The following is a 25,216-nucleotide window of genomic DNA, read 5'->3' on the forward strand; positions in this document are numbered from 1 at the left end:
CATGATGCGACTAGAGCAGACTACTTTGTTGCCCTGCAGTTATTAGATAGGCACATAATCGGGAAAACAACTTTGGAGCCACCAAGCCTTTGGCCATGAGCACAGACAATTGTGGAAATGAATGTTGGATACAGGACGGTCACACAGCCTGTAGCAACAACACAAATACGGTGAAGAACTGGTCAGAGAAAAAAGGGCACAAACAACTTCTAAATTACAGAAAACATTTTGGCTACAAAAACATGTGAGTGCAGGAAGGGAGACAAATGAAGTACACTTACCTTTTTGTGAGAAGAAATTATGAGGTCATAGAAGTAATTACCCAGATGATAAATGGTGTAAGGGTCAGAAACGCAAAGGGCCAGCACCTTGCTAATAAATCTCAGATTAATATCAACTAGAAACAGCGTCTTCCAAGACAGTAGTTTTAGGTAACGGAAAATCCAAGATCCCATTGACTTGTGTTTAAAAAAATAAAGCAAAATGTTTGAAGTTCATCTGACCACAAGCCAATAGGATGTCGTTTGATGACCTTATTATAGGGTGAAGAAAGTCTACCCAGCATATTGCTGTCATACAGGTCTTGCATTTTCAATTTTAAAATATAATTCTGTCAGGTACCTGAAGAAATATTTTGGTCACCACACAAACAAGGGGCATTTTTCTACTGGTTAACGTTGAATTACAGAAACAGCTTAGTTCTTCTTTATTAGGACCAAGAAATTAATTTCGAGGAAACCAAGAGAAAAATGGATTTTCTGAGAGACTAAGATGAGTAAAGATCAACAACTCAAGCACTTTGAACTCAAGCAGAGACAGTCCAGGGAGGGAAGGAAAAGTGTTGCCTGCAAGGGAGCCAGATTCCTTTCACTGATGGAAATTCAGGTGCTCCACAAACCAGATCTGATGGGCCTTCGCTGGGATCATAAAGATGACTGAGCTCTGTGCATGTTCATTGAACTCGTGGAGGACCTTCAGAGTTAAAGCAGTTGGAGTAGGGGCACTGAGGTACTTACCCACCAGAGATGATCAATTGTTCGCATAGCGGCTAAAGAGAACCTCTAGTTCTGGCAGGACAGGTGTACTTCTACAGGGCTTACTGTGTGAACCTCTTTCAAAATGATATCCAGAACTAGATCCCAGGTACACAATTTAGTGGTGAGGTTCTCTTTAGCCACTATGTGAACAATACTTACAGAACGTTAAGTTGGACACAGAGACTGCCAGATCCTGTGTGTCTTACAAATTGGTTGACAACAGCCCTTTAGTGCCAACACAAGACTAGGCCACTTACCGTACTGCAGAGCTTTATAACCTCATCTGGAACAGTGACAGCAACTGCAGCAGTGAAGAGTGGAGTGTGGTGGCCAGTGCCAGTTGAAAGTTAATCAAATCTAGAGGTATCCTGCGACCTGGTTTGGTTGTCTTCCTTACATTTGTCTATTGTACGATGAGCTAGAAGAATCCCTATATTACAGCTCATCGTACAATAGACAAATGTAAGGAAGACAACCAAACCAGGTCGCAGGATACCTCTAGATTTGATTAACTTTCAACTGGCACTGGCCACCACACTCCACTCTTCACTAGCTCAGTAGAGTATTGTGGCCAATTTACAATAAAGGAATGTAAAAGGACTTTTGGAGCAAGGTCACCTACTCCAGCTCATTAAGAGGCCCCCACAGGTGCCATCTTCTGAAAAGACATACTAACATATTCCTCTGCACCAAGAAGAAATCCTTCCTATGCAACAGATTGCCTCCTTTGATCCCTCCGCCAATTCCAGAGAAACGGAACGTTTTATACTGGATTCTTTCTTGCGAGCCAAAATCACAAGAATGGCATCCAATTCTAAACCATCATCAGCTGAATGAGTACCTCAAGAAACAGTTGTTTCATGTCTTCACTGTGCTAGATTGTAAGACTTTGATAACTCATACTTTCATATCTCCATCCACCACAAGTACTGCAAGTTCACACAATTCAGTGGGTGGATTTCTCTATCATTTCAAATGGCTACTCTTCAGACGGAAATCCAATCCAAAAATCTTCAGAAAGTGCATGGCGTCAGTGGAAACCTTCCTCAGACACAAATGGAATGACATCTTTCCCTACGTTAGTGAATACCTTAAGGCAAGTCAAAAGCACATGAAGGACTTCCACAGAAGCCTGCGTTCAGCTTTCCCACAGACTGTGGAATCACTCTGAACAGATGTTTTTGCTTAACACATCTAGTTTCTGTGGGTGAATTCCTAAACAGCGATTAGAAGATGTCCCTTTAGTACAACAAATTCACTGATTTCAATCCTCACTTCAGCACGTCTAGAAGGTATTATTAATGTCAATGTGTTTATTCATACATTCCTCTTATTTTCTTTTAATGCCTCAAAATGTGGATGGTAAAGAGGGAGTAAGAAGATCAATGAATCAATGGTTAAAGGTTCTTTCAACAACAGGATCGGTCATGCCACCCTTGAAAAAATAAACCCTTCCTTGGTGCTCTCAAAGAGGTAACATCAGCATTTGCTTCAGCTGCGAAATATGCATTTCATCATGACGTCTAAGGAGATCTGTGGCACACACCTGCAAGAGTTATCCATAAAAGGACTGTTGTTGAGCCAAAAAGCACATATGCACATCAGTGCCCTGGAACGCAGAGTCAGTCAAGTGGCTACAGTTTTTTCAACCGAAATTTGAGCCTCGCTGGTGCTGGTGAGGACCTCCAACTCCATCTGGAGGTCTAGGTCAGCAAACAGACAAGGGTCAAGTCCTGCAGAATTAGATTTTTAAGCACGGAATCACATGGAGGACGGAAAACAATTGGGCTTACACGGTCAGCAAGACTATGGGAGAATATCACAAATGGAAACCTGTCAAAAAGAGGTATGCATTTCCTGTCGAGAAGTCAAGGTCTACCAGGTATCAAGGTGGAGGAATCCTCCCTTAGGAGCAAGGGCCCTCACGCACCCCAAGGGGCGTCATGCTGCATCATAGTGCAGCTCCTCGTTGGGCCATCGCTGCAATGCCCATCCTGCCCTGCCAGGTGGCTCTTTGCCGGAGTAGTTTTCTTTTTGTCGATGTGAAGATTGAAGTGTGGTGGTGAAATGTGTGAATCGGTAAATAGATTGGAAAGAATTTGCAATAACAAAAAGGAGCTCAAAACGATATTTAATCACTGCGTTCCTTTGTTATGGTTCCAAACATGGGGTTAGGCGAGAGATGGATGTAATGGTCCACTCCAGCACTAGATAGTGTTTATAAGGAAATAGAGGGACAACATGTTTCATGCCTATTACTGTCTAAAAGATCGTGCATTTCATCAGGACCAATAATTCTTATCTACTCATGTAGGGATGCGACTAGTGCATGTAGAGAGAGAGAGTACCATTCCCTAACTAAATCACACAAATATATAATATACCTTCCGAGGGGAGACCAAATCTCGAGGGATGACGGACCCCAGTCGTGTGGGCCATAACGGACGCTCACTGGCGTACCGAATGTCAGTCGTCACTGATTCCTTCTAGCGGCCGACCTACCTCTGCTGATATGCAGGGCCCATTGGCCACTGCAGCACCGGCCAAACTAGTAGCTGCCCGATGATGTAGCATAACACCCCATGGGTGTGTGAGGACCCTTGCTCCCAAGGGAGCATTCCTCCACCTTGCCTCCTGGGAGACAGTGACTCCTATACAGGAACTGCATACCTCTTTTTGACAAGTTAGCTGCAGGGGCACATATGCTGGACCTCGTTGAGCCCCAGTCCCTCCTTTGTTAAACAAATGGAAACCCAACAGGAAATGGTAATTCTGTGCCAGCAGGGATTGGAACCCAAGATCTAAGCGGATGCATCTTTGAAAACATGATGGGAGATCTTTGCATATGCCTTACCAGTTCTTCCTCATCTTAAGTATCAGAAAGAAACCATGCCACAAACCAGTTGTTCATAATGTTTGGGCACTCAGGAAAAAATGGATGTCTCCTGTTCAAGCATGTGACTGCAAGATGGATAGTAGTGGCTATCACCAACTGTCATGCTAAGATCAGTCACACTCTCCAGGACGTGGGGACAGAACATTCAATAAGACTAGGAATGGCAGCTCTCTACTTAGCAGTGCCATTGGCCGACTTGTGATGGCAGCTCTCTACAAAGCAGTGCCACCGGTTGACATGTTAAGGGCGATCATCTAAAAGAGCTGTTACAGTTATGCAAGGCACTTGCCTGGATGTAGAGAAAGTCGGCAGTTGGACAGGCAGTTCTTTGTCCTTTTTTCCCAGTAAATTGAGCCATTTTTTCGTATGTTTGTAGGAAGCTGGCATTTTTTGTAGTGTACCCAAATGAGGTACACTATGCAGGAAGCCCAGACGACCCTTATTGGCTACAGTGCACTTCAGTCAAAATTGCATTAAATACCAGGCAAAAAGTGGGGTTGACCATGTCGAAAAGGGGCACTTTCTTACAATGTTCCACTGTCCTACATGTATACTGCTGGTTTATACCATTTACTGATCTGATTAAAACAAATTAATCTAGGAAAAGATCCAACGCTGGGGAAAAAACTATTTACTTACCTGTAACTAGAGTTCTTTAGCATTGTATCTTTCATAGAATCCTCACTCCCTTTCTATCCTTTTACACACATGCTTAAAATCGAATATATGGTAACCATGGTTGGGAGTGGAGTTCAGTGCACTCACACGATAGGTTGGATTTTTCCAATGAAGCATTGTGCTAGTATCGAGATTGTAAAATGTGATGAGACTCCTAGCTTTTTGATGGGGAATATTTGAGTATATGAATCTATAAAAGCTACCAGACCAGGCAATCTATAGTTACAAGTTAAGTGAGGTGTTTCTATGTTGCATAACTGAGAATTCAAAATGTTCGAATCTGGTATTAAAAAACTTCAATTACACGTATGACAATCCTTCACAAAAGTCTCTCCTTTTCCTAAATGTTATCCTACATTAATAAAAGGAATTTTCATAAGTCACATATCCCATAACTAATATGAAATCAAGTATAAGGATGTGAAAGTGCCTCAAAACATGCATTGCGCAAAACAACGTGAAGATAAAGTACAGTAGTCTGATGTACAAAGTACATGCCCAAAAACACATTTGGCCCTCTCAACAAAACCAGAATATTCTACCACAATCAACATCATCTCTTTCAGGACACAGGAATCAAGAAGCTGTTCCTGTGCTGCAAGTATGAGGTGTCTATCAAGACTGATGCCCGAAAGATAGCCTGTTCTTGCTCAGACACACAACAGAAGTGACCAACAACAATTTTTTTGTGAGGCTGTGATATTGACAAACTCTATAAAAGACATCAAGATTGGCAATTCATCTTGCAGCTTAAATAACAGGTGACATTACCAGCCTAAATGGTGCTTGCGCTATTGACCTCTGAAAATAAAAGGCAGGTAAGAACTGAAATGTTCGTACATTTCGTCCTCGAGGTTAGACACAAATATCTTCAGTGATAGTACAACCTACTGACCTGCCTTAGTGCTTCCATCATATCTACACCCTGCTTAAACACACTTTTATGCTCTGTATTTCCGTGGGGAAAATGATGTTTGAGAGATGTGATCTTCTGGGTAAGATAGAGACATTTGGTCAAAATCATGTGAATCCCTTTAAACCCAGACACCTCAAGTTGTAAATGTATATGACATTAAAAACAATATAAACGAAAGGTGTCATTACATATTCCAGACACCATACTATCCTATATACCAAGTGCTTTGTGTTACAATAGGAGTGTTCTATGGAAAGTACTTTACTGCTCCTCAGAGTTACTTTTCTAGTATAATAAACAAAACAAATAGATCAGAAAATGTTTGTTAGGAATTAATAGAGCGGATCACAGCATAGATGAAAAAACCCTGCGGCAGGGATGGGGAAGAAGAGCTATTTCAAAAGTGATCAAAGTTTAACATTCCACCTTAAAGGCTATGTGTGCCTTTCTTCACTGGAAAGAAACATATCGAACGGGTCAGTAGAAAGGTTGCATTTGCTGACATGGGGGCCTGCATAGCCTCACATGCAGGAACTAGACAATATATGGCTTTTGAGATGGGGCAGCTATTGATGAATGAAATGTGTAGGCACTGCTAGCTTTGATACAGTGCTTTCATGTTACCTTTGGCTCATTGGAGGTGACCATCTCAGGGGTCACAATGGGCATCGGCTGCTTCTGCAAGAAGGCCTTGAGCCCAGCCACTCCATGGCTTTTTAGCAGGGATTCTGCTGCGTTCCTGCAGTGCTCCAGCTGGTTCATCTTCTGCAGCCACTGCTTTAAGGATCCAAACTCCTCTTCATGGTTGTAGTGAAGACAAAACAAAAGATAGCTTTTAATACACAGAAGGCTCATACCCCATTCACATAGGACAAACTCGGACCTCCCCCTCCTGCATAAATATCCTCCACTCCACCCTCGCAGTACTGTTACAAAAAGAACAACAACTTTTTTGATAAGTAGCACACTGGTGCAGCTATTATAATTGTTTCAAATGTCCTCCCAACACATATTTCAATATCCTGTGAACTATACCATCCCTTCACCTGGTCTAGCCCATCTTTTTTATTTGCCCCTGTTTTGCTCCATAACACCCAGTCATTAGTAGGTAAATACTAGCCTTCCAATAGTGCATAGGATGCTGCTTCATGTTGAGTATTGTATATTTCCAGGCCCATTTACAATCTCCATTCAAACATCATTCATTTCTTCATTACGTACAGCATAGTGCCAACATCACTGACAAAAAGGTACTTACAGCAGTACTTAAAGAAAACCTGTGTTTGACGAAACTGAGCACCTTGTGACCCATCACCGGCTGCCCACGTTCTAGACAAGGTCATGACAGACCAATTACAGACTTTTCTAGTCCTACACAACATCCGAGACCACAGCCAGTCAGCTTTCTTCCTCTGATCTGGGACATTAAAAGCCTTGGTTGACATTATTGAAAACATCTTTGAGGTGAAAAGCACTTTGGAATTTTCAGTGCTGTTGGAACTATTTGCAGAACTGATTACTGTGGACTGTGTGAATGTGCTCCAGCAGCTGACATGCTGCAAAAGTTAAAAGCATAATCCATGCCACTCCAGTAAAAAAAAAAAAAACATCATATTTCCGACATTGAAGACTACAAGTTAAATGCAGAACCACAGCAAAGATGGGAACTGGTAGATGGATATTCACAGATTTCATGTGGCACAGCAGAACAGTCTGCTTTGCATATATTCTCCATTAAAAGCGCATGTTACAGCACACTCAAGTCCTCAGACAAGGAGGTGCTCACCTTGCTTCCTGCAATTATTTTTATGTTGCTAGTGGCCAGATGGTTACAATAGGGTGCAAATCAAACTTTGAAACCCTCTTCCAGTCGCAATTAGAAAGTGATGGCGATATCACAGATTCTGAAAGGCAGTGAAATCCTACTCTTTTTAACCTGTGTGTGTCAACTTTGGGTGTATCTCAAAGCAAGACCCCATTTGGGGCAGCAAAAGGACAAAGAGGGTATTCAGGGCCCCAACATTGGTAGTTGAGATCGTTTGCCACTGGTTTCCTAGGGTCTAAGCCTCCATACACTGGACCAAGTACCACCAGTTCCACACTTAACTCTCAGGGTAAAAAGAGTGAGCAGTCAAAGGCTTCACAGGGAGCCGTTATGGCTGGCAGGAGCTCAAATCTCAACAGCCAACCAATACAAACAATAATGTGATGTCCAGCCAAATGCACATCTTTTTAAAAAAAAGATAAAAAACCTTTAATTTCACAGCAGAACTAAATACTACATATATTGATGTGAACATCATACACGGTTACAATTTAGGTTGCATTTTAACAGGGAGGTGCTGCTCTGTTCTTCCCCGTCCCCTTCTCCCTCCTTCTAGCGTCCAGATCACATAGCTATAGTCCCCAACACACTACAAGTTTAGGTAAGGATTAGGCACAAGTTCAGATGACTAATAGTCGCACTGGCCAAAATGAGCAACTTAGTACATGGTCTTTTTAAGTCTACCACGAAAAAGTCTCAAGTGCATGCTGCAGATTCGCCTGTGCACTTTAGTACCCAGTCTCCAACTCCAGAATAAGGCCCACATTACTTGCTGGGTGTTCGCTGCAGTTCGGGCTGTGCAATGGATGCAGTTCACACTCCCATCGTAACATCAGCCCTTTGAGGGCTGTTTCCAGTCTCACCCAGGATATCGTTCACAGGGGTGAAATCTTTGAGGCAGATTTATGTGGCAACAACAGTCTTAAGCAGTGGCAGCTTTCCCAGACGGTTGCAGGCAAATTCCCAGAATCAACAGTTGCGGCCTCCAGACTTAATTCCTTACACTGGTGTCTCACTGGCAGCCACGGCCTCCGGGCTAATCAGGGCTTTTCACTGCTGCAACGACACAGCTTCTACTTTCTTCTTCAACAGCACCACCACCACCAGTATCTCGCCTTGCGGCACGCTGCTGGACAATACAGGGGTACTTGTGCTGGTATAGGATTACTGCAGCTCACATGTGAGCAGCTCACCTGGGAACAGCACAAAGACACCAAAGGGATCCCCACAAATGCACAGGTCTCTCCTGTAATCATCTTGGATCGTCTGCTTCCTCTGGGTATTCCTCATACAGGGAACACACTGGTCATCTCATCCTTTACAGTTCCCCTTCTGTAAGACCAGGCACACTCCTTCCCTTTCTCCACAGGAAGGCAGGCTTTTAGCACTTCAGAAAGATTATCACACGTCAGGGTCAGAAGGTTAAAAAAAGGAACAGTCAGTACAACCTCCTAATTAAATCATGAAAACACCATAGAATTGACTACTTGTCGTTTGTAGAGAGAGGTATAGCAGGTAAAGATGTCTCACTGTTTCAGCAAGAAGGTCCTCACCAACCCGATAGGTGGCATGCTTCATACTCTGGCCCTTACTGGCACCAATCAAGTGGATCCAGGTGCAAGCGGAAACTGCTCTCCACTGAATTATTCCGGAGCTTATGAGGGGATTTTTTTAGGGATTTGTCGCTATGCCATTATAGGATTTTATCAAGCCTCCCCAGTGGTAGGTTAAAAAAGTGGGGAATTATTCTACCATGAGGAAACATGACATTAGTTGTGTGGCCTACACTAGTAATGTGTCCACATTCACCCCTTTACTGGGAACCAAACATCCTATTGTAGATTTTGACTCTCTCATGGTAGTGAAGCCGAGCAGTCCGAGGCCTACCCAGGGGAGGTGATGTGGGCTTGTAAACACCATCCACTGGTACGCAATAATAATACTCAATAAAACGATTCCCAGTCTGTGCTTTTTCTTTAAAAAAGAAACATTGCATTCATTACTCACACACACACTACTTAATACTATGCAGTAATATACAAATATACATAACGCTGGTGGAAATACCTTTGGCAACATTATAGTTGGCCCTTAAAGTGTCATGACCTCAAATATCCCAGCACTCTCCCCTTGCACAATCTAGCACAAAACCATGTAGGGGGTGTCACTTTATATCAGGTCACTGTTGCTACACTTAAAGACTAGAATCACATGTCAAATTACCTCATTCCATCACCGACTTTCATAATCCATCTGCAATCATTATAAGTAATGAAGCATTGCAACCATGTGCACGTTATAATTAATAAAGCATTGCAACCTTTCAGGAAGAATTATTACAGTCAGAAAGAACACCACCTTTAAATGAAGCATTATCAATAACACCTTTAAATAAAGCATTGTTTAAACATAAACCATGAGCCTGTGTCTACATTTATACAACCTTAGGCTGCATAAACTGCAGCCACAGAGCAAACCCATAAGGGGCACTGCCTCCCAGCTGTAGAATTAAAGCTGGAGCCTGGGGAATGCCTTAAAATGCAGGAAAAGCCTAGGGTGATTTCTTTGACCCTCTTAACTTGGGGTCAGTGTATTCTTAAAATGTATGGGGGGGGGGGGGGACTGCTGCACTCCTGCAGCCCCCCACACTCTTTCCTCACCATTGATAGGGCCCCTGCTGTCTTGGAACCACAATATTTTTGAAAACCTTGGGCTTGAAACAGCACCGCAGGGCATTGGCCATTATGGAACGATCCCTTTCTGGGGGCGTGAACATTTAATTTGGAGCTGTGACCGCATTCTTTGAATGCTGCATCACAGTCTCGCCCCACGCAAATTTCTTGTTTATTCCTTTAGGTGAGGGTTCCCGGTCCACCCAGGCAGCCCAAATGCCTCCTTTGGTTGGGGGCAGTAGAGGGAGCACATTCCGGGTGTCCCACCTAAACAGCAGTCTCCTTTGCTGCCAGCACTGGAGCTGGCAGCGCTCTTCACCCACACACGCCCCCTTACAGTGTTTGCAACTTTAAAAGGCACCTTGCGTTGACCCACGGGCCCTGGCTTCCCAAGTAGTTTTACCATTCATGTGCTTCATTTTGTCGCTGGGGGTGTCAAAGGTCAGATCCTTTTTCCTTGCAAATCTTGGGCCCCGTTAGGCAGATTTGCATGATATTGGGCTTATTTTGCTCCTTGTGGGGAGCCATATCCACCTGGAGCCCTCTCCTTAGGCCTCCTGGCCCTTAAGATGGCACACTTTACATGAAGCTGGTTACACTGGCTCCCTGCATCCGCATTTCTCCTTTTTCTGTCCTCTGGTGCTTCTCTACTCCTGGGTGCAGAAGTCCAGTTCTTTCTCTGACTGGTCCTTAGGGGGCAAAATGGGACCGCTTCCTAGGTCTGGAGAGAGACCCGCTGGTCCTGGGGTCAACTGTAGGCATAGTCCTTAATCCAGGTGGGCCTCTGGCTGACGCTACCCAGTTCCAGTGTTCAGCTTAAACAAAAAGCACATTCTTCTACTAGTGCAATAATTTTTAAGTAGGCATGAAAAGTTGTAGAAGCCAGGCATCTTGGCCAATCCTAAGGTGCCACATCACCTCTCCACCCCCGTGCCAACCCTCCTGGCCAGCATGCTGGGACAATTTAAGATGGCGCCATCCTGGAGTCACGGTTCACATTTCATCTGGGGCCTCAGCTCCGCCCCTCACTGACATCACTGCCAAGGTCTATCCCACCACAACTTCAAAGAGGAGTCCCCTCCTGTTTTGGCTCCATAGGTCTGGGCATGTGCTGTCCCAACTGTACAGTGTGAAAGCTAATTCATGGATGCAGATTTTCTATCCCACCCCCTCCTACTTAGGAGTGGTGTGAAACACTGTTAATTGATTTGTGTGGGGAGGCCTTTGGTCCTACTGCTGGAAGGCAATGTAATTAACTTGGCCCAGCAGGGTGACAAAAGGCCTGGGCTGAGCTAGAGAAATAGGACAGTTCTGGATGACCCATAAGATGTACATCTAGCTTCTTAGAACTTGCAGATTTGACCTTGGCGCACACCTTTTGCTCCACTTGAATACCTTGCTGGACTTAATACACCAAAAACAAGCGTACCTGCACTCTAAGGCAAAGTTCCCTCAGGTCTATAATAGAGTGTTACTGTAGGCAAAACAATAAACCACACTGACTTTTGTTATGAGTGTCCACTAATATAATAAGTCTACGCAGGTCAGTATCTAACCCAGCATACTCCCCTCTGTGCCAGGCTACCTGTGCGCAGTTATCAGGCAGCGCATGACTGTCGTCTTACACTTGCAGCCTTCATAAATGTGCACACACGTGTGAAAGTGTAACCAGCTATGTGCCCCTTACCCTTACTGCAAAAGACACACAATTGATGGACGGAATGCTTAACAAATGAAAACATTCACCCCCAGTCAAGAGATCTGGGTTAAACCCATCATTCTTTTGCTCACCATGCCACCCCAGTTTAGACCTGGCCATATGCAAATCAGTCTTGACACTGTGCCTCATGGGAACAGTCCAGCCCAAACTGCCAAGCCAGGTCCTCCCTGGACCGGAAACAAGCATCCTACCCTTACTGCGTCGCAGCAACCTCAACGTAAAAAAACCGACACTGGTGGTAAACATGTACAGTCCATTTACCATGTGATTTCTGTGGATGAGACAAAAATTGTGAGGCTAACCACAGTAAAAAGTCCAAAAACCAGGTGATCAAAAAGCGCAAAATACAGTGAGATTACATGGGCAGAAACCATTCTGTTACATCTACTTACTAGCAGAGGTCGACATGTTTCTGCCTATTCAACTATTCATCAGGAAAAGGATGCCCTCTTTGCTTAAATGCATTTAATAAAGAATAAGTATTACAGCCCGCATCCGATGAAGTGATATTGAAGATGTATTCTTCAGTCAGTAGACGATGTAGGTCATAAATGCAAAAACGTTTTGTTACATCTTTGATGCTGGACTCTATTGTAGCACCTGTCACCGCCGATTGGGAGTCTCCAAACAGAGAGGATACTGCAGCAAGATCTTCAGCTCCTCCTGCAGAAAGTGAAGACTTCAGATGATGTTCTCTTACCTTTAAGAAACTGGTTGTCAGGCAGACATAAGGCCTGGTTGCAGAGTAACTCTTTGAATTCTTTGTGGAGCACTACCGTCCTTGGTCAAGAACTTGTGACTGGACCTTCTTTGGTCAAGAGCAAAGTAAATAATGGACTGACGTGCACCCTGCCCTGAGTGGCCCAGCTGCGATGTATCCCTGGGGCTGCTGTTTGTTATGGGCAAACACGGATCATGCGTGTGCACCATGGCATAGGCCTGTCTCATGGATTGTGGTCTTGTTGTCACGAGAAATGGCACTCCAAGTGCTACCCTCAGAATGGTGAAAGGCTAATGCCCTTTCCAGGAGTAAAGTAGCACAAGTGTGGTGCTGAGGGCATAACATGTGGAGATCAGTAGGCGCCAACAGTTCTTCTTACCTGTCACTGGAATGACGTCTACAGACACACTCACGTTAAGCTCCACTGCTGTGGGCTTAACTCGCCCTTGGTCTACATCAAATTAGTATGTTGTGCATGTGGTTGCATGCATGTGATGTATGTGTTTGTGAATGGTGCAATACATGGAGGACTGTGGTTTCCATTTTAGGAGACCCAGGCCTGATGGAGGAGCGTCTGGAGGTAGCGGAATCCTTAGGCAGATTTGTGGATTGCTGCACGAGCTGGGTGGGACACACACTGAAGGATGAAGAGCCAGGCTCTTCAGTACACTTGAAAGGGTGCTCTTCGATTCAGGGAACAGTCACAAGAAAGTGGCCTGGACACATCTCAGGAAGGAGATCGGGCGGATAAGAATAAAGAGTAAGACTGGAGCCCTAGGGTAAACTTTTTATGCACATATCACAGTGGATGATATCCAGGTGTGAACCTTCAGCCACTCCCATGGCTTGTGCTGTGGGGCTATCAGATTTGGAGTCACTACTGCTGTGTCAGTCTGCTTTCTGTGGGAAGGACAGGACAGAGGAGTAGGCACTTCAAATAGAAGCAGACCCCGAACTCAAACTTCAAAGACTCAGACCCTAAATCACATTTGGAGTCTGGAAATAGAATATAAGGGGAGCTCAAGGCCTCCAAAATGGTCAACTGCCAAGCAGCTGGTTGGGCTGTGCGACGAGGAGAAGCTCTACAAGACTTGTGCCAGTGACCAGGGCTAGGGGCTAAAGCCTGCTAGTCTCCCAGCTGGGTGAGAGAACATTTTCAAGGTAAATCCAAAACCATCTGCCCCTGGAGCACCAGTGCCTGCCTGCTTGTCAAGACCAGTGTGCCCTGTGAATGAATGAATGAATGAAAAAATATTTAATAAAGCGCACTGCGGCCAAGTGGCTTCCTGGCGCTGGGAACCTGGTCAGAGCTCACAGAAGGGATCCGAGGGACCTATGAAGAAAAAGCCTGAATGAAAAGAAAAGTTTTGAGGGCTTTTCGAAAGTGGGTGTAAAAGGGGATGGAGCGAATATGAAGTGGAAGGCTGTTCCAGAACTGGGGGGCCAAAACGGAGAGGCGAGTGCCACCAGTTCTGTTTTTGCGGAAACGGGGGATGTGCAGAAGAGAGAGAGAAGAAGAACGGAGGGTTCGACTAGTGACGTGGGATGAAATAAGGGAGGTGATGTAGGCAGGGGCAGAGCGGGAGTAAGCTCGAAAAGCGAAGCAGGCTAGTTTGAAAAGAGATCTGAAACGGATAGGGAGCCAGTGAAGAGATTTAAGAACAGGAGTAATGTGAGAGAATTTGGGAAGGGAGTAAAAATGAGGCGGGCAGCTTGATTTTGAATGGCCTGTAGACGTCGGGACTCGTAGGCAGGAATGCCCACGTACAGGCCATTCCCATAGTCGAGGCGAGAGATGACTAAAGCCAGGACTATGGTTTTGAGTGCATCAGTGGTGAAAAAGCGTGAGATTTTCCGGATGAGACGGAGGGAAAGAAAGCAGGAAGACACAACAGAGCTAATCTGACTATGCATTGTTAAGTCAGAACTAACTTTGATGCCGAGGGTGCGAACAGAGGAAGAAGGCGTAGGAGGGGGACCAAAAGAAAGGGACCAGGGGTTAGATGAACCACCCGTGAGGACAAGTTCCGTCTTATCGGGGTTGAGCTTAAGATGGTTAGCGCTCATCCACTCGGAAATGAAGATTAAGGTGGAACTGAACTTAGGAAGAGAGTCAGGAGAGGAGGAAAGATCAAAGACGAGCTGGAGGTCATCTGCGTAGTTATACACAGAGACCCCCAGCTCAAGAAGAGAGGTGACAAGGGGACAGATGTAAAGATTAAAGAGAAGGGGGGGAAAGAGAAGAACCCTGGGGAACACCACAGGTGACCGGACGGGGGGGGGGGGGCAGAGAAACCGGAGAGATGAACCGCCTGGTACCTATCCCGAAGGAAGGATGCTAGCCAGGAGAAGGCCGCGCCCCGAATGCCCGCTGCGCTGACACGGGCGAGAAGAATGGAATGGTCAACCGTGTCAAACGCAGCGGACAGATCGAGAAGGACCAGGGCTTGGGGGAGGTTGGAATCGGCCTTCCCCTTGAGTTCATCCAGAACCGCGAGAACCACTGCCTCCGTTGAGTGACCTGAGCGAAAGCCCGCCTGATGGGAAGCGAGAAGGCCATTATCCTCGATATACGAGGAGAGGCAAGAGGTGACATGGGTCTCGAGGATCTTAGCTAAATAGGGGAGAAGGGAGATGGGTCGGAAATGGGCAGGGAGGGAGGGATCCAGACCGGGTTTTTTTAGAATGGGGAGAACGACGGCGGATTTAAATGATAAAGGAACAGAACCAGAGGCCAAAGAAGAATTAAGTAGAGTGAGCAGGGGAACAGGAGAGTCAGTGAAAAGAGTTTTTAGGATGCGCGCCGGGGCACAGTCTGCAGGGAAACCAGATTTAACCTTGAGCAGGTAGTTGTAGAATAGATCAAGAGAAATAGGGGGGAAAGTGGCGAGGGAAGAAAGCGGGGAAGTAACAAAGCACATAGGGGTAGGTTGGGGCACAGTCGGAATGTTAGCTTTAATCTTCACGATCTTGTCTATAAAAAAAAGTCATTGAGTGACAAACAGAGGGACTGAGAGGGAACCAAACCGAGGGAAGAACGATCAGAGGTGGCAAGATTGTGAACCAGGGAAAAGATTTCACGGGATTTGTTTGCAGAGAGAGCTACTCTCTCAGTGAAATAGGAGGTTTTGGCCACAAGGATAGCTTGTTTGTAATCAGTGAGGAGTGATTTATATTTAGCACGCAAAGAGGGAGAGTACTGCCGTCTCCAGAGACGTTCCGACCGCCTGAGGTAGAGTTTTAAAGCTTTAAGCTCTGGAGAAAACCATTTGTGCGCATCGTAAGGGCGAACCGCCTTGATCTTTTTTAGCGGGGCCACTCGATCGCACGAAGAGGAAAGCCATGTACTGATGGCGTTGGCCTGGGACTCAAGGGGGAGGTTGGTAAGATCAGGAGCGGAGGAAACCAAAGAAAGTGAAAGAGAATCAAGGTCGGTCTGATTCCAGTTACGGACGAGGAGATTTTTGGGAAGAGAGGGCTTGTCAACCACACCCAAGTGAATAGAAAAGGAAATAATATGGTGATCCGACCAAACACAAGGGGAGATAGAGGGAGGTGAGGCAAGGGGGCGAGAAGACCAGATTTGGTCAAGGATATGACCTTGAACGTGGGTAGAGGCTGTGACATAGGAAGTGAGATTCAAGCAGTGGAGAGTGGCAGAAAAGTCTTTGGAAGGGAGATCTTCCTTTGGATCTCCTGGCCAGAAGTTGAAATCTCCGAGAAATAGAACGGAGGAGTTGTTAACCACCAAGGTGGCTAGAAGATCCTGAATAGAGGCTACGAAAGAAGGCATCGATTGGGGGGGGGGACGGTAAACAAGAACAACAGTAAGAGTAGAGGGGAGATTAAGGGAACGGGCCACAAGGTAGTCCACGTTGGATATGAGGGAGTGAGGAAGGAGTTGAAATTTAAGTGCCGACCGGACGATCATCGCCACCCCTCCACCGGCCCTACCATCCGAGCGATCAGCTCGGAGGGCATAGTAGGTGTCGGGAGGATGGCTAAAAGATCAGGGAGAGAGTCGGCAGAGAAGGAGTAGTTTCTTACCTGTAACTCCAGTTCTGTAGTAGGGGTATCTCTGTTATAGTCATAATCTATGAATAATCCCCGCCCATGTGCGGGGCCCCGGAGCAATCAAAAATATCTCTTAAGCTGTCCCGCATTTGCAAACCTGCAAAGACACTTAAGAGACAGACAAAATAATACAGCCTAATCACAACAAGGCTGCACTGGCCAGCACTTCCTCAGAAGTGAACACAAAAGCCAAAATAAAGTTGAAATGTCATTTTTATTCACATCTGACATGTTCCTTTATTATCACACACTCCCTTCACCAAAATCCCTTTAAACAATAGAGAGGAAGGGGTGGACAGACAAGCCCTATAGGCTGTCATTATGTGTCTGCTAAAGGGATACCGTGCCTTTAAGAAAACTCTCCAGAGACCCCCGGTATCCCAGGATGCACAGCCAACACAAGTTACTTTCAGTTCTTTTTGAAGGTGTATAACCACAGGCCTGATACTGTCAGGTTACTCCACCGGAGAGGAGGGAGGGTCGCTTATGACTATAACAGAGATACCCCTACTACAGAACTGGAGTTACAGGTAAGAAACTACTCCTTCTGTAGTAGGGGATCTCTGTGTATAGTCATAATCTATGAATAGAATGGCAAGCCCATCCCAACCAACAAGCAGCGGTGGAGTAAGCCCAACCACCAACAAATCACTGTGCAAACAAATTCCTCAGCGAAGCCTGTCCAACCTGCGCATCTGCCCTAGCATCAGAATCCAGGCAGTAATGCTTCGTAAACGTATGGACTGACTTCCAGGTGGCAGCCTTACAAATGTCCGCAATGGGAACATTCCTAAGCAAAGCTGTAGTAGCAGCCTTGCCTCTAGTCGAATGTGCGGTAGGCTTACCCCCCAATGTTTTATTAGCTTTTTGGTAACAAAGCTGAATACAGGAAACAATCCTTCTGGAAATGGACTGCTTTGAGGTAGCTAAACCAGTTCTTACCGAACCATAATTAACAAACAGTTGATCCGACCTGCGGATATCTTTTGTCTTATCCAGGTAGAATTTCAACACCCTACGTACATCAAGTGAATGAAGAGACCTCTCCGCCGGAGAGGAGGGATGCTGAAAAAATGTAGGCAAAGTTATCATTTGATTTACATGGAAATCAGATATCACTTTAGGTAAAAACTTAGGATGAGTACGCATTACTACTTTAGAAGCATGGAATACAGTATACGGCTCTTGACAACACAGAGCCTGAATCTCACTTACTCTCCTGGCCGATGTAATGGCCACAAGGAAGGCAGCCTTCCAAGACAAATGCTGCAACGAAGCCTTATGGATAGGCTCAAAAGGCTCCCTCATCAACCTAGATAACACCACATTCAATTCCCATGGTGGAGAAGGTCTTCTAACAGGGGGAAACACCTTACGCAAACCCTCCAAAAAATCCTTAAGCACAGGGATTTGAAAAAATGAGGTTTGAGAAGGGCCCTTCCTATACGCAGTCAGAGCTGTGAGATGAACCTTAATAGACTGAAAATTAAGCCCAGATTGAACTAACTGCAGCAGATAAGGCAAAATAACATCTTCTTTACAGGATGTAGGGTCAAAGTCCTTTGCCTTGCACCATAAGCAGAATCTCTTCCACTTATATGCGTAAGAAGTCCTCGTAGACGGTCTCTTCGCCTCTTTCAAGATCTCCATACAGTCCTGAGGTAGGTTCAAGTGTCCATACTGTACTAGCTCAGGAGCCATGCTGCCAAACTCAAGGACGAGAGATTGGGGTGAACCATCTGTCCTCCGAACTTCGTGAGAAGGTCCGGCCGACACGGCAGGCGTCTGTGTGGCAGAACAGACCGGTGAAGAAGGTCGGTGAACCACCATTGCCTCGGCCACTCCGGAGCAATCAGGATCATTCTGGCTCTGGATTGCGACAGTTTGATCAACACCGCCGGGATCAGGGGAATGGGTGGAAAGGCGTAGAGAAAGCTGTTGGACCAGCTGATCCATAGGGCATTCCCCAGCGTCCCTGGTTGGTAGTACCTGGACGCGAAGTCGCGGCATTTGCTGTTTTCTGCCGTAGCGAACAGATCTATATCCGGAGTGCCCCACTCTGCGAAGACGTCTCTTAGCACGTCGTCGTTTAGCACCCACTCGTGGTTCTCTTGAACGAGCCTGCTGAGCGCGTCTGCTTGGGCATTCTGCACCCCCGGCAGATGGGTCGCCGTGATCGTCAGGTTCCTGGCCACCAGCCAGTTCCAGATCGCCTGTGCCTCCCGAGACAGGGTGCGTGAACGTGAGCCCCCCTGCTTGTTGAGGTAATACATGGTCGTAGTATTGTCCGTCTGAACCAGCAGGGAGTTCGTCCTGAAGGAGGGATGGAACGCCTTCAAGGCCAAGTGTACCGCTCTGAGTTCCAAAAAGTTGATATGGTAAGTCGTCTCCATCTGCGACCATATCCCCTGAATCTGAAGAGGGCCCGAATGCGCTCCCCAGCCCTGGAGAGACGCATCGGTCACTATGGTCTGGACCGGAATATCCTTGTGAAAAGGAGTCCCCTTGCAGACATTCTCTGGGGCACACCACCATTTCAGAGACTGCAGAGCGTGTTGAGACAGCTGGATCTTGTCCTCCCAACGCCCCCGCCTCTGGTCCCATTGATCCTCCAGACATTCCTGTAGGGGCCTCATATGCAGACGTGCATTGGGGGTGAGAAAGATGCAAGAAGCCATCGACCCCAGTAAGGAAGACACCGTCCTCACCGTAGGAGAGCGGGCTGAGATGAGATGCCGCGCCTTCCCACGGATCGATAAGCGTCTCTCCTCCGAAGGACACACGCTTGCGGTCAAGGTATTGACTGAGGCCCCCAAGTACTGGAGACACTGCACAGGGATCGGCACTGACTTCGATATGTTGATGTGCAGTCCCAAGCGATGCAGCAAGGCAGCAACACCTTGGTCTTCCGCAGGTGTGCCGCGACCACCGCCATGCACTTGGAGAACGTCCGTGGTGCAGACTTCAGGCCAAACGGGAGTACTGAATACTGGTAATGGTTGTTGCCTACCAGAAACCTCAGGAACTTGCGATGCTTTGGTGCGATCGGCACATGAAAGTAAGTGTCCTGCAGATCTATGGCGCACAGCCAGTCTCCTCGATGCAACTGAGGGTAAATCTGATGCAGGGACAACATACGGAACTTTTCTCTGCGGATCCACTTGTTTGCTTGACGCAGATCTAGAATAGGCCTGAACTCGTTCTTGTTCTTTTTTCTTACGAGAAAGAACCGTGAGTAGAGACCTCTTCCTTTTTGCTGCAAAGGAACCGCTTCTATCGCCCTCTTTTTTAACAGAACGTCTGCCTCCCGCTGGAGCTCCCTCACCATGTAGGAGGAGCGCACTGGTGGAATCTGTGGAGGCGGGCTGGTGAAACGAAGACAGTAACCATTGCAAACAATATTCAGCACCCACTTGTCCTGCGTTATTGTCCTCCACTCTGCCAGGTAGTGTTGAATACTTCCCCCCACCGGAGCGGGTAACGGATGAGGGGGAAGTAACTTTTCAGGGCTTCGACCCGGCCGGGCCTTTGTTCCCCGACGAGGACTGATGCTGTCCTCTGCCCCTCTGGCGCTTCTGAAAGGACTGCCTCGGGAACTGCTGTTGTTGCTGGGGCTGTTGTTGGTGGCCCGACTGACGCCCTTGACCTCTCTGCTTGGCGTAGCGCCTGCCCGAGGATCGGAAGGACCGCCTCTGCTCCTTGGGCCTCACCAGCCCCACCGCCTTCAGAGTTTCCGCCTCAGCCTTCATGCGGGCCATCTCGTCATCCGCATGCGACCCGAACAGCGTCGTGCCAGAGAATGGTAAATTGGCGATCTTCTGCTGTGCTTCAGGCTTGAGCGGGGTCAGCCGCAGCCAGGAATGCCTCCTCATGTGTATGCCGTGGCAGTACCCATGGGCCGCCAGCAGCGACACATCCCCCGCCGCACTGATGATCTGATTAGAGACCATCATGCCCTCGTTCAGCACCTCCTGAAATTCCTCCCTCTTGTCTCTAGGCAGGGAGGCAGCGAACTGTTGCAGGGAGTCCCAAAGAGACCTGTCATAGCGCCCCAACAGAGCGGAGGCACTAGCGGCCTTCATCGTAGTGGCCGACGTGGAGCACATCCTCCTCCCCAAGGAGTCCATTTTGCGACTCTCCTTATCCGGAGGAGCCGTGGAGGAAGGCGTCGTAGAGTGTTGTTTACGAGCCGCCGCCACGATAACAGAGTCCGGTGGAGGATCCACTCTGAGGAACGCCGGGTCCGAGTCAGGAGCCCTGTACTTTTTTAGCAGTCTCGAGGGCGCCGGTTTCACCACGGCCGGCGTCAAGAACACCTCCATTGCAGGTTCCTCCAACCCCGGAACCAACGGGAGGAGGAGGCGCGACAGATGAACCTTATGCAAAGTTTCAAAGATCACAGAAGTAGTGGGAATAGGGGTAGTGACTGATATCCCCAACTTCGCCGCCCCTCTCATCAGCACCTCCTGGAACGTGGCAATGTCATCCACCGGCGAGACGCGGGTAGGAGGCGTCTCCGACAGTGAGGGAGAAAACCGTCCAGTCCCAGAAGAGTTCGTGCCCCTCGAGCCTCTGGAACGAGACTGATACCTCCGTCGTCCATGTCCAGAGCGAGTGGACGATCTGCGCCTACTCCGTGATCGCCTGCGAGGGCGAGAGCGAGATCTCTGCCTGTGAGGAACCCTCGGGGGCGGAGGCGGTGGCTGCGGTGGAGATGTAGGCAGCTGAGGCACGGGCAGAGGCAGCGGAGGAGGGGGAGGAGGAAGAGGAGGAAGATCAGGCACCGGTGGAGGAGCCGGTGGAAGATCGGGCGCAGGAGGCAGAGGCGGCTGCTGGGTACGCAGCGGGGACAGATGTTCCGAAGCCCCATCACTCCTAGCAGGAGAGCCCGCACCAGAACTGTCCGGGCTCGCGGCCACTCTCCTCTTCTTGGCGGGCCTGTCCCGCGTGGAGGCCACCGACGGGGAACGTCCGCGTCTCCCCGATCCCCGACTGGAGATCGTAATCACTGAGGACGTGTTCCCCGATGCCTCGACGTCGAACCATGCCTCCGTGACGTCGAACCACGCCTCGACCTCCGTCGCCGCGGCGTCGACTTCTGCCTCGACGTCGACTTCTGGTGCTTCGACGTTGACCGGTGCCTCGACGGCGACTTGTGCCTCAACGGCGATCGTCTCCGCCTGGACGGCGGGCGCCGGGATCTCGGCGTCGACTCCGTCAGCCTCAAGCCGTGGGTCGACGGCGAAGGTGGCGAGTGAAGTCTTCCATGGGGCTCGGTACGACGTCGATGGGTCGTCGACGTCGACCGTGACACCTGCGACGGCGACCCGGTTCCGGGTCTCGCCGGCCCCTCTCTCGACGTCGAACGCCGAGGCTGCCGCGACCCAGAGCCCTGGATCGACGGCGAACATACCGGTGCCTTCTCCCTCGCCGTCGACGTCGTCGCCTTCGACGTCGAATGCGACCTACCAGCCGGTAGGCGCCGTTTCTGCTCCCTCCTCTGCCCGGAGGTCCCTCCAGGGGCTGAAGCATGGGCGGAGGAAGGGGAATGAGATCCTCCATGCCCCGAAGTCCCACCGGTCCTCTGCTGCTCCTGTCCCTGAAGGCGAATCTTCTCCCTGTCCCTCAGGGTCCTCTTTGAAAAGGTTTTACAGATGGCACATGTAGCTGGGACATGTGAGGGCGACAAGCAGAGGATACAAACATCATGTGGGTCCGTCTTGGCCTTTTTCCTCCCACACTCAGGGCAGTTATCGAACAAAGCCATGCTAAGAGTGGGCCAAAACTGCTCCAGATTGCAGGCAGTAGTAAACAAAGGCTCTAGACGTCGAATGAAAACACTATTTATCCAAAAAATCCAATTTTAATCAAATAAACCACCCAAAAGGGTAGAGCTCAAGCTCCAGGGTCCTGCTAGCAGGAGCCGGAAAAAAGAACTGAAAGTAACTTGTGTTGGCTGTGCATCCTGGGATACCGGGGGTCTCTGGAGAGTTTTCTTAAAGGCACGGTATCCCTTTAGCAGACACATAATGACAGACTATAGGACTTGTCTGTCCACCCCTTCCTCTCTATTGTTTAAAGGGATTTTGGTGAAGGGAGTGTGTGATAATAAAGGAACATGTCAGATGTGAATAAAAATGACATTTCAACTTTATTTTGGCTTTTGTGTTCACTTCTGAGGAAGTGCTGGCCAGTGCAGCCTTGTTGTGATTAGGCTGTATTATTTTGTCTGTCTCTTAAGTGTCTTTGCAGGTTTGCAAATGCCGGACAGCTTAAGAGATACTTTTGATTGCTCCGGGGTCCCCGCACATGGGCGGGGATTATTCATAGATTATGACTATACACAGAGATCCCCTACTACAGAACCAGGTTTCAGTCAGAAATAAAAAGTCAGGAGAGTCAGTGGTCAAAAGATTAAAGAGTGCTGTCTGATGTTTGACTGCAGACCGGGTATTAAGTAAGTAGGCAGAAGCCACAGTGGGAACAGGGGGGGGGGGGACGAGAAACCGGAGATAATGTAGTGGGACAAAAGGAAGAATTGAAAGAGGTTGGTATCGAGTAAGGCAAAGGAGAGGAAAGAATACCAAGTGAGTGTAGATGATGTAAGGGAAAAAGGGGGGGAGAAGGAGAGGCAGATAGTGCTATAAGTTGAGCGGAGGAATAGACCAAGTGAGGAGCAGGGTGTGTGGCCCCTGGTCCCGGCCCGTCGCGGACGGGCGCAGACGGGCTTAACTTAGGCGCAACTTCAGCGCGCCTCCGTCGCGCCCGCTGCGCCCGCCCGCTGCGCCGCCGGAAGACAGGAGCCGTTATATGGGGACGACACATGAGGAAGGAGGGTCAAAGGGGCGTGGCAGGGGGGGAGGAGCCAAAGAGCTGCAGCGCCGAGGCCAGACCCGCCCAAGATGGAGGAGCCGCCTGTCCCCCTCCGAGAGTCAGGCGAGGAGGGGGCGATCAGCGGAGGCGGTCTGGTCGCGTGCAGGAGAGAGGGCAGCCAGGGAGGATCAGGGCGCCGGATCCGAGGCGCTTTGAGGCAGTGCAGGTAGGCGGCAAGTTAAAAGTCAAGAGTTCTTAGTAAAAATAACATTGCTCCCGGAGAAGCCTCGGGAGATCTGGCGACAGGTCAAGAAGTGTGGGCAGGTGTGCGCCTTAGGTGTCAGCCGGGGGGGAGGAGCCAAAGAGCTGCAGCGCCGAGGCCAGACCCGCCCAAGATGGAGGCCGCCCGTCCCCCTCCGAGAGTCAGGCGAGGAGGGGGCGATCAGCGGAGGCGGTCTGGTCGCGTGCAGGAGAGAGGGCAGCCAGGGAGGATCAGGGCGCCGGATCCGAGGCGCTTTGAGGCAGTGCAGGTAGGCGGCAAGTTAAAAGTCAAGAGTTCTTAGTAAAAATAACGTTGCTCCCGGAGAAGCCTCGGGAGATCTGTGAGGGAGAGGAGAGCACTAGACAGAGCGAGGCCCAGTGTGAGAGTGGATCCCTGAAGCGAGGTGTAAAGAGATAGTTGCTGCACCAATCGGATCATCGCCTGTGTGCAGGTTCAAGTTGGCTACCCCGTTTGCCAGAGGGGGCCACCATGAAGTTAGCGGTCGACCATAGCACCAGCTGTGCCAATCGAACCGTAGCCCCTGCGTGGAGTGAAGTCAGGATCCCGTTTACCAGAAGGGGGGCCGTTGTGAAGAGGAAGTTATTGCTGAGAGGATCGGACCATCTTCCATGTACGGCATAAGGTTGGTGGTCTCATATGCTAAAGAGGGTCACCAGAAACAACAAGTGCTGCTGCCTGACTAAAGCGGACGTCAAAAGAATAGGCCACCATGGTAACCCGTGTGAGCCTGAGCCCCAGACTGAGGATCGGAACCAGAGCAATAGCTCTTGAAAGTATCCCCTCAAACTGTGAGAAGGATCAGAGAAACCTACCGTCTCATCGGAGGAAGCTCTGTGGACACCCAGTCATTGCCCCTGCAGAGCCACGAGTGCTACTCCCAACAGTAGCTGCTCTAGTTCTCTGCGACATCTGCAAGTGAAGCGCTCCCAGAGATTCTGGTTATGCAATCCCTGTAGAAGCAAGTAAGAGAGGTCGTCGGGCCAGGAGGCCCTGGGGAACTTGTTCTGTCAAATAGCGCTCCAGGGCTGGAACGTTTTTGACTTTTAAGAGTCAGAGTGGGACTCCTGAGACTGACTACTAGTGGGTTCTTACCCGACTATCCTCTATATTAAATGGGGAATAACCATTACAGCTAATGAGCGGGAAAGAGGGACCTGCCTATCTAACACAAGAACCTTGAACTCAGGGAATTGTTGGTATTGCTTGTGTATACTGCATTTCACTTTGTGTTAGTATATAAATATTCCTTTTTTCCTCATAAAAAGTCTGCTTAAGACCGGACAATCATCTATTACTGCTGCTGAGTTTGTTTGGAGTTGTGAGCCTGTGTTCACTCCCCTGCATCTTGTGCATGATTTCCTTTGCTCTATATGACTTTGTATCTTCTACTTTGTGGGTTCTGTTTTGATTGCATGTATCTGTATTCCTCTTAATGTACAAATTGTAAAGCGCTCTAATACCCCCGGTGGTCATGTTCACGCTATAGAAAACTTTCAAAATAAAATAAATAAATCTATTGCCCCAAGAAGCCTTCGACTTCTCGGCCCACACTACTACTGAGCGCCAAGCGATGAAGGGGTA

At 48.3% G+C, this 25,216-nt stretch overlaps 1 protein-coding gene across 2 annotated transcripts in view; it reads right to left on the reverse strand.

The window, feature by feature from the left end:
- MARS1 (methionyl-tRNA synthetase 1) overlaps positions 1 to 25,216 on the reverse strand; it is a 253,255-nt gene that overhangs the window by 149,961 nt on the left and 78,078 nt on the right. For both annotated transcript variants that reach the window (XM_085654605.1, XM_085654606.1), the window contains exon 6: positions 6,152 to 6,324. In XM_085654605.1, the coding sequence (XP_085510731.1) occupies positions 6,152 to 6,324 (173 nt within the window). The remainder of the gene's footprint in view (positions 1 to 6,151; positions 6,325 to 25,216) is intronic.

The sequence above is a fragment of the Triturus cristatus genome, chromosome 4_1 (genome assembly GCF_964204655.1).
Source record: "Triturus cristatus chromosome 4_1, aTriCri1.1, whole genome shotgun sequence".
NCBI lineage: Eukaryota > Metazoa > Chordata > Amphibia > Caudata > Salamandridae > Triturus > Triturus cristatus.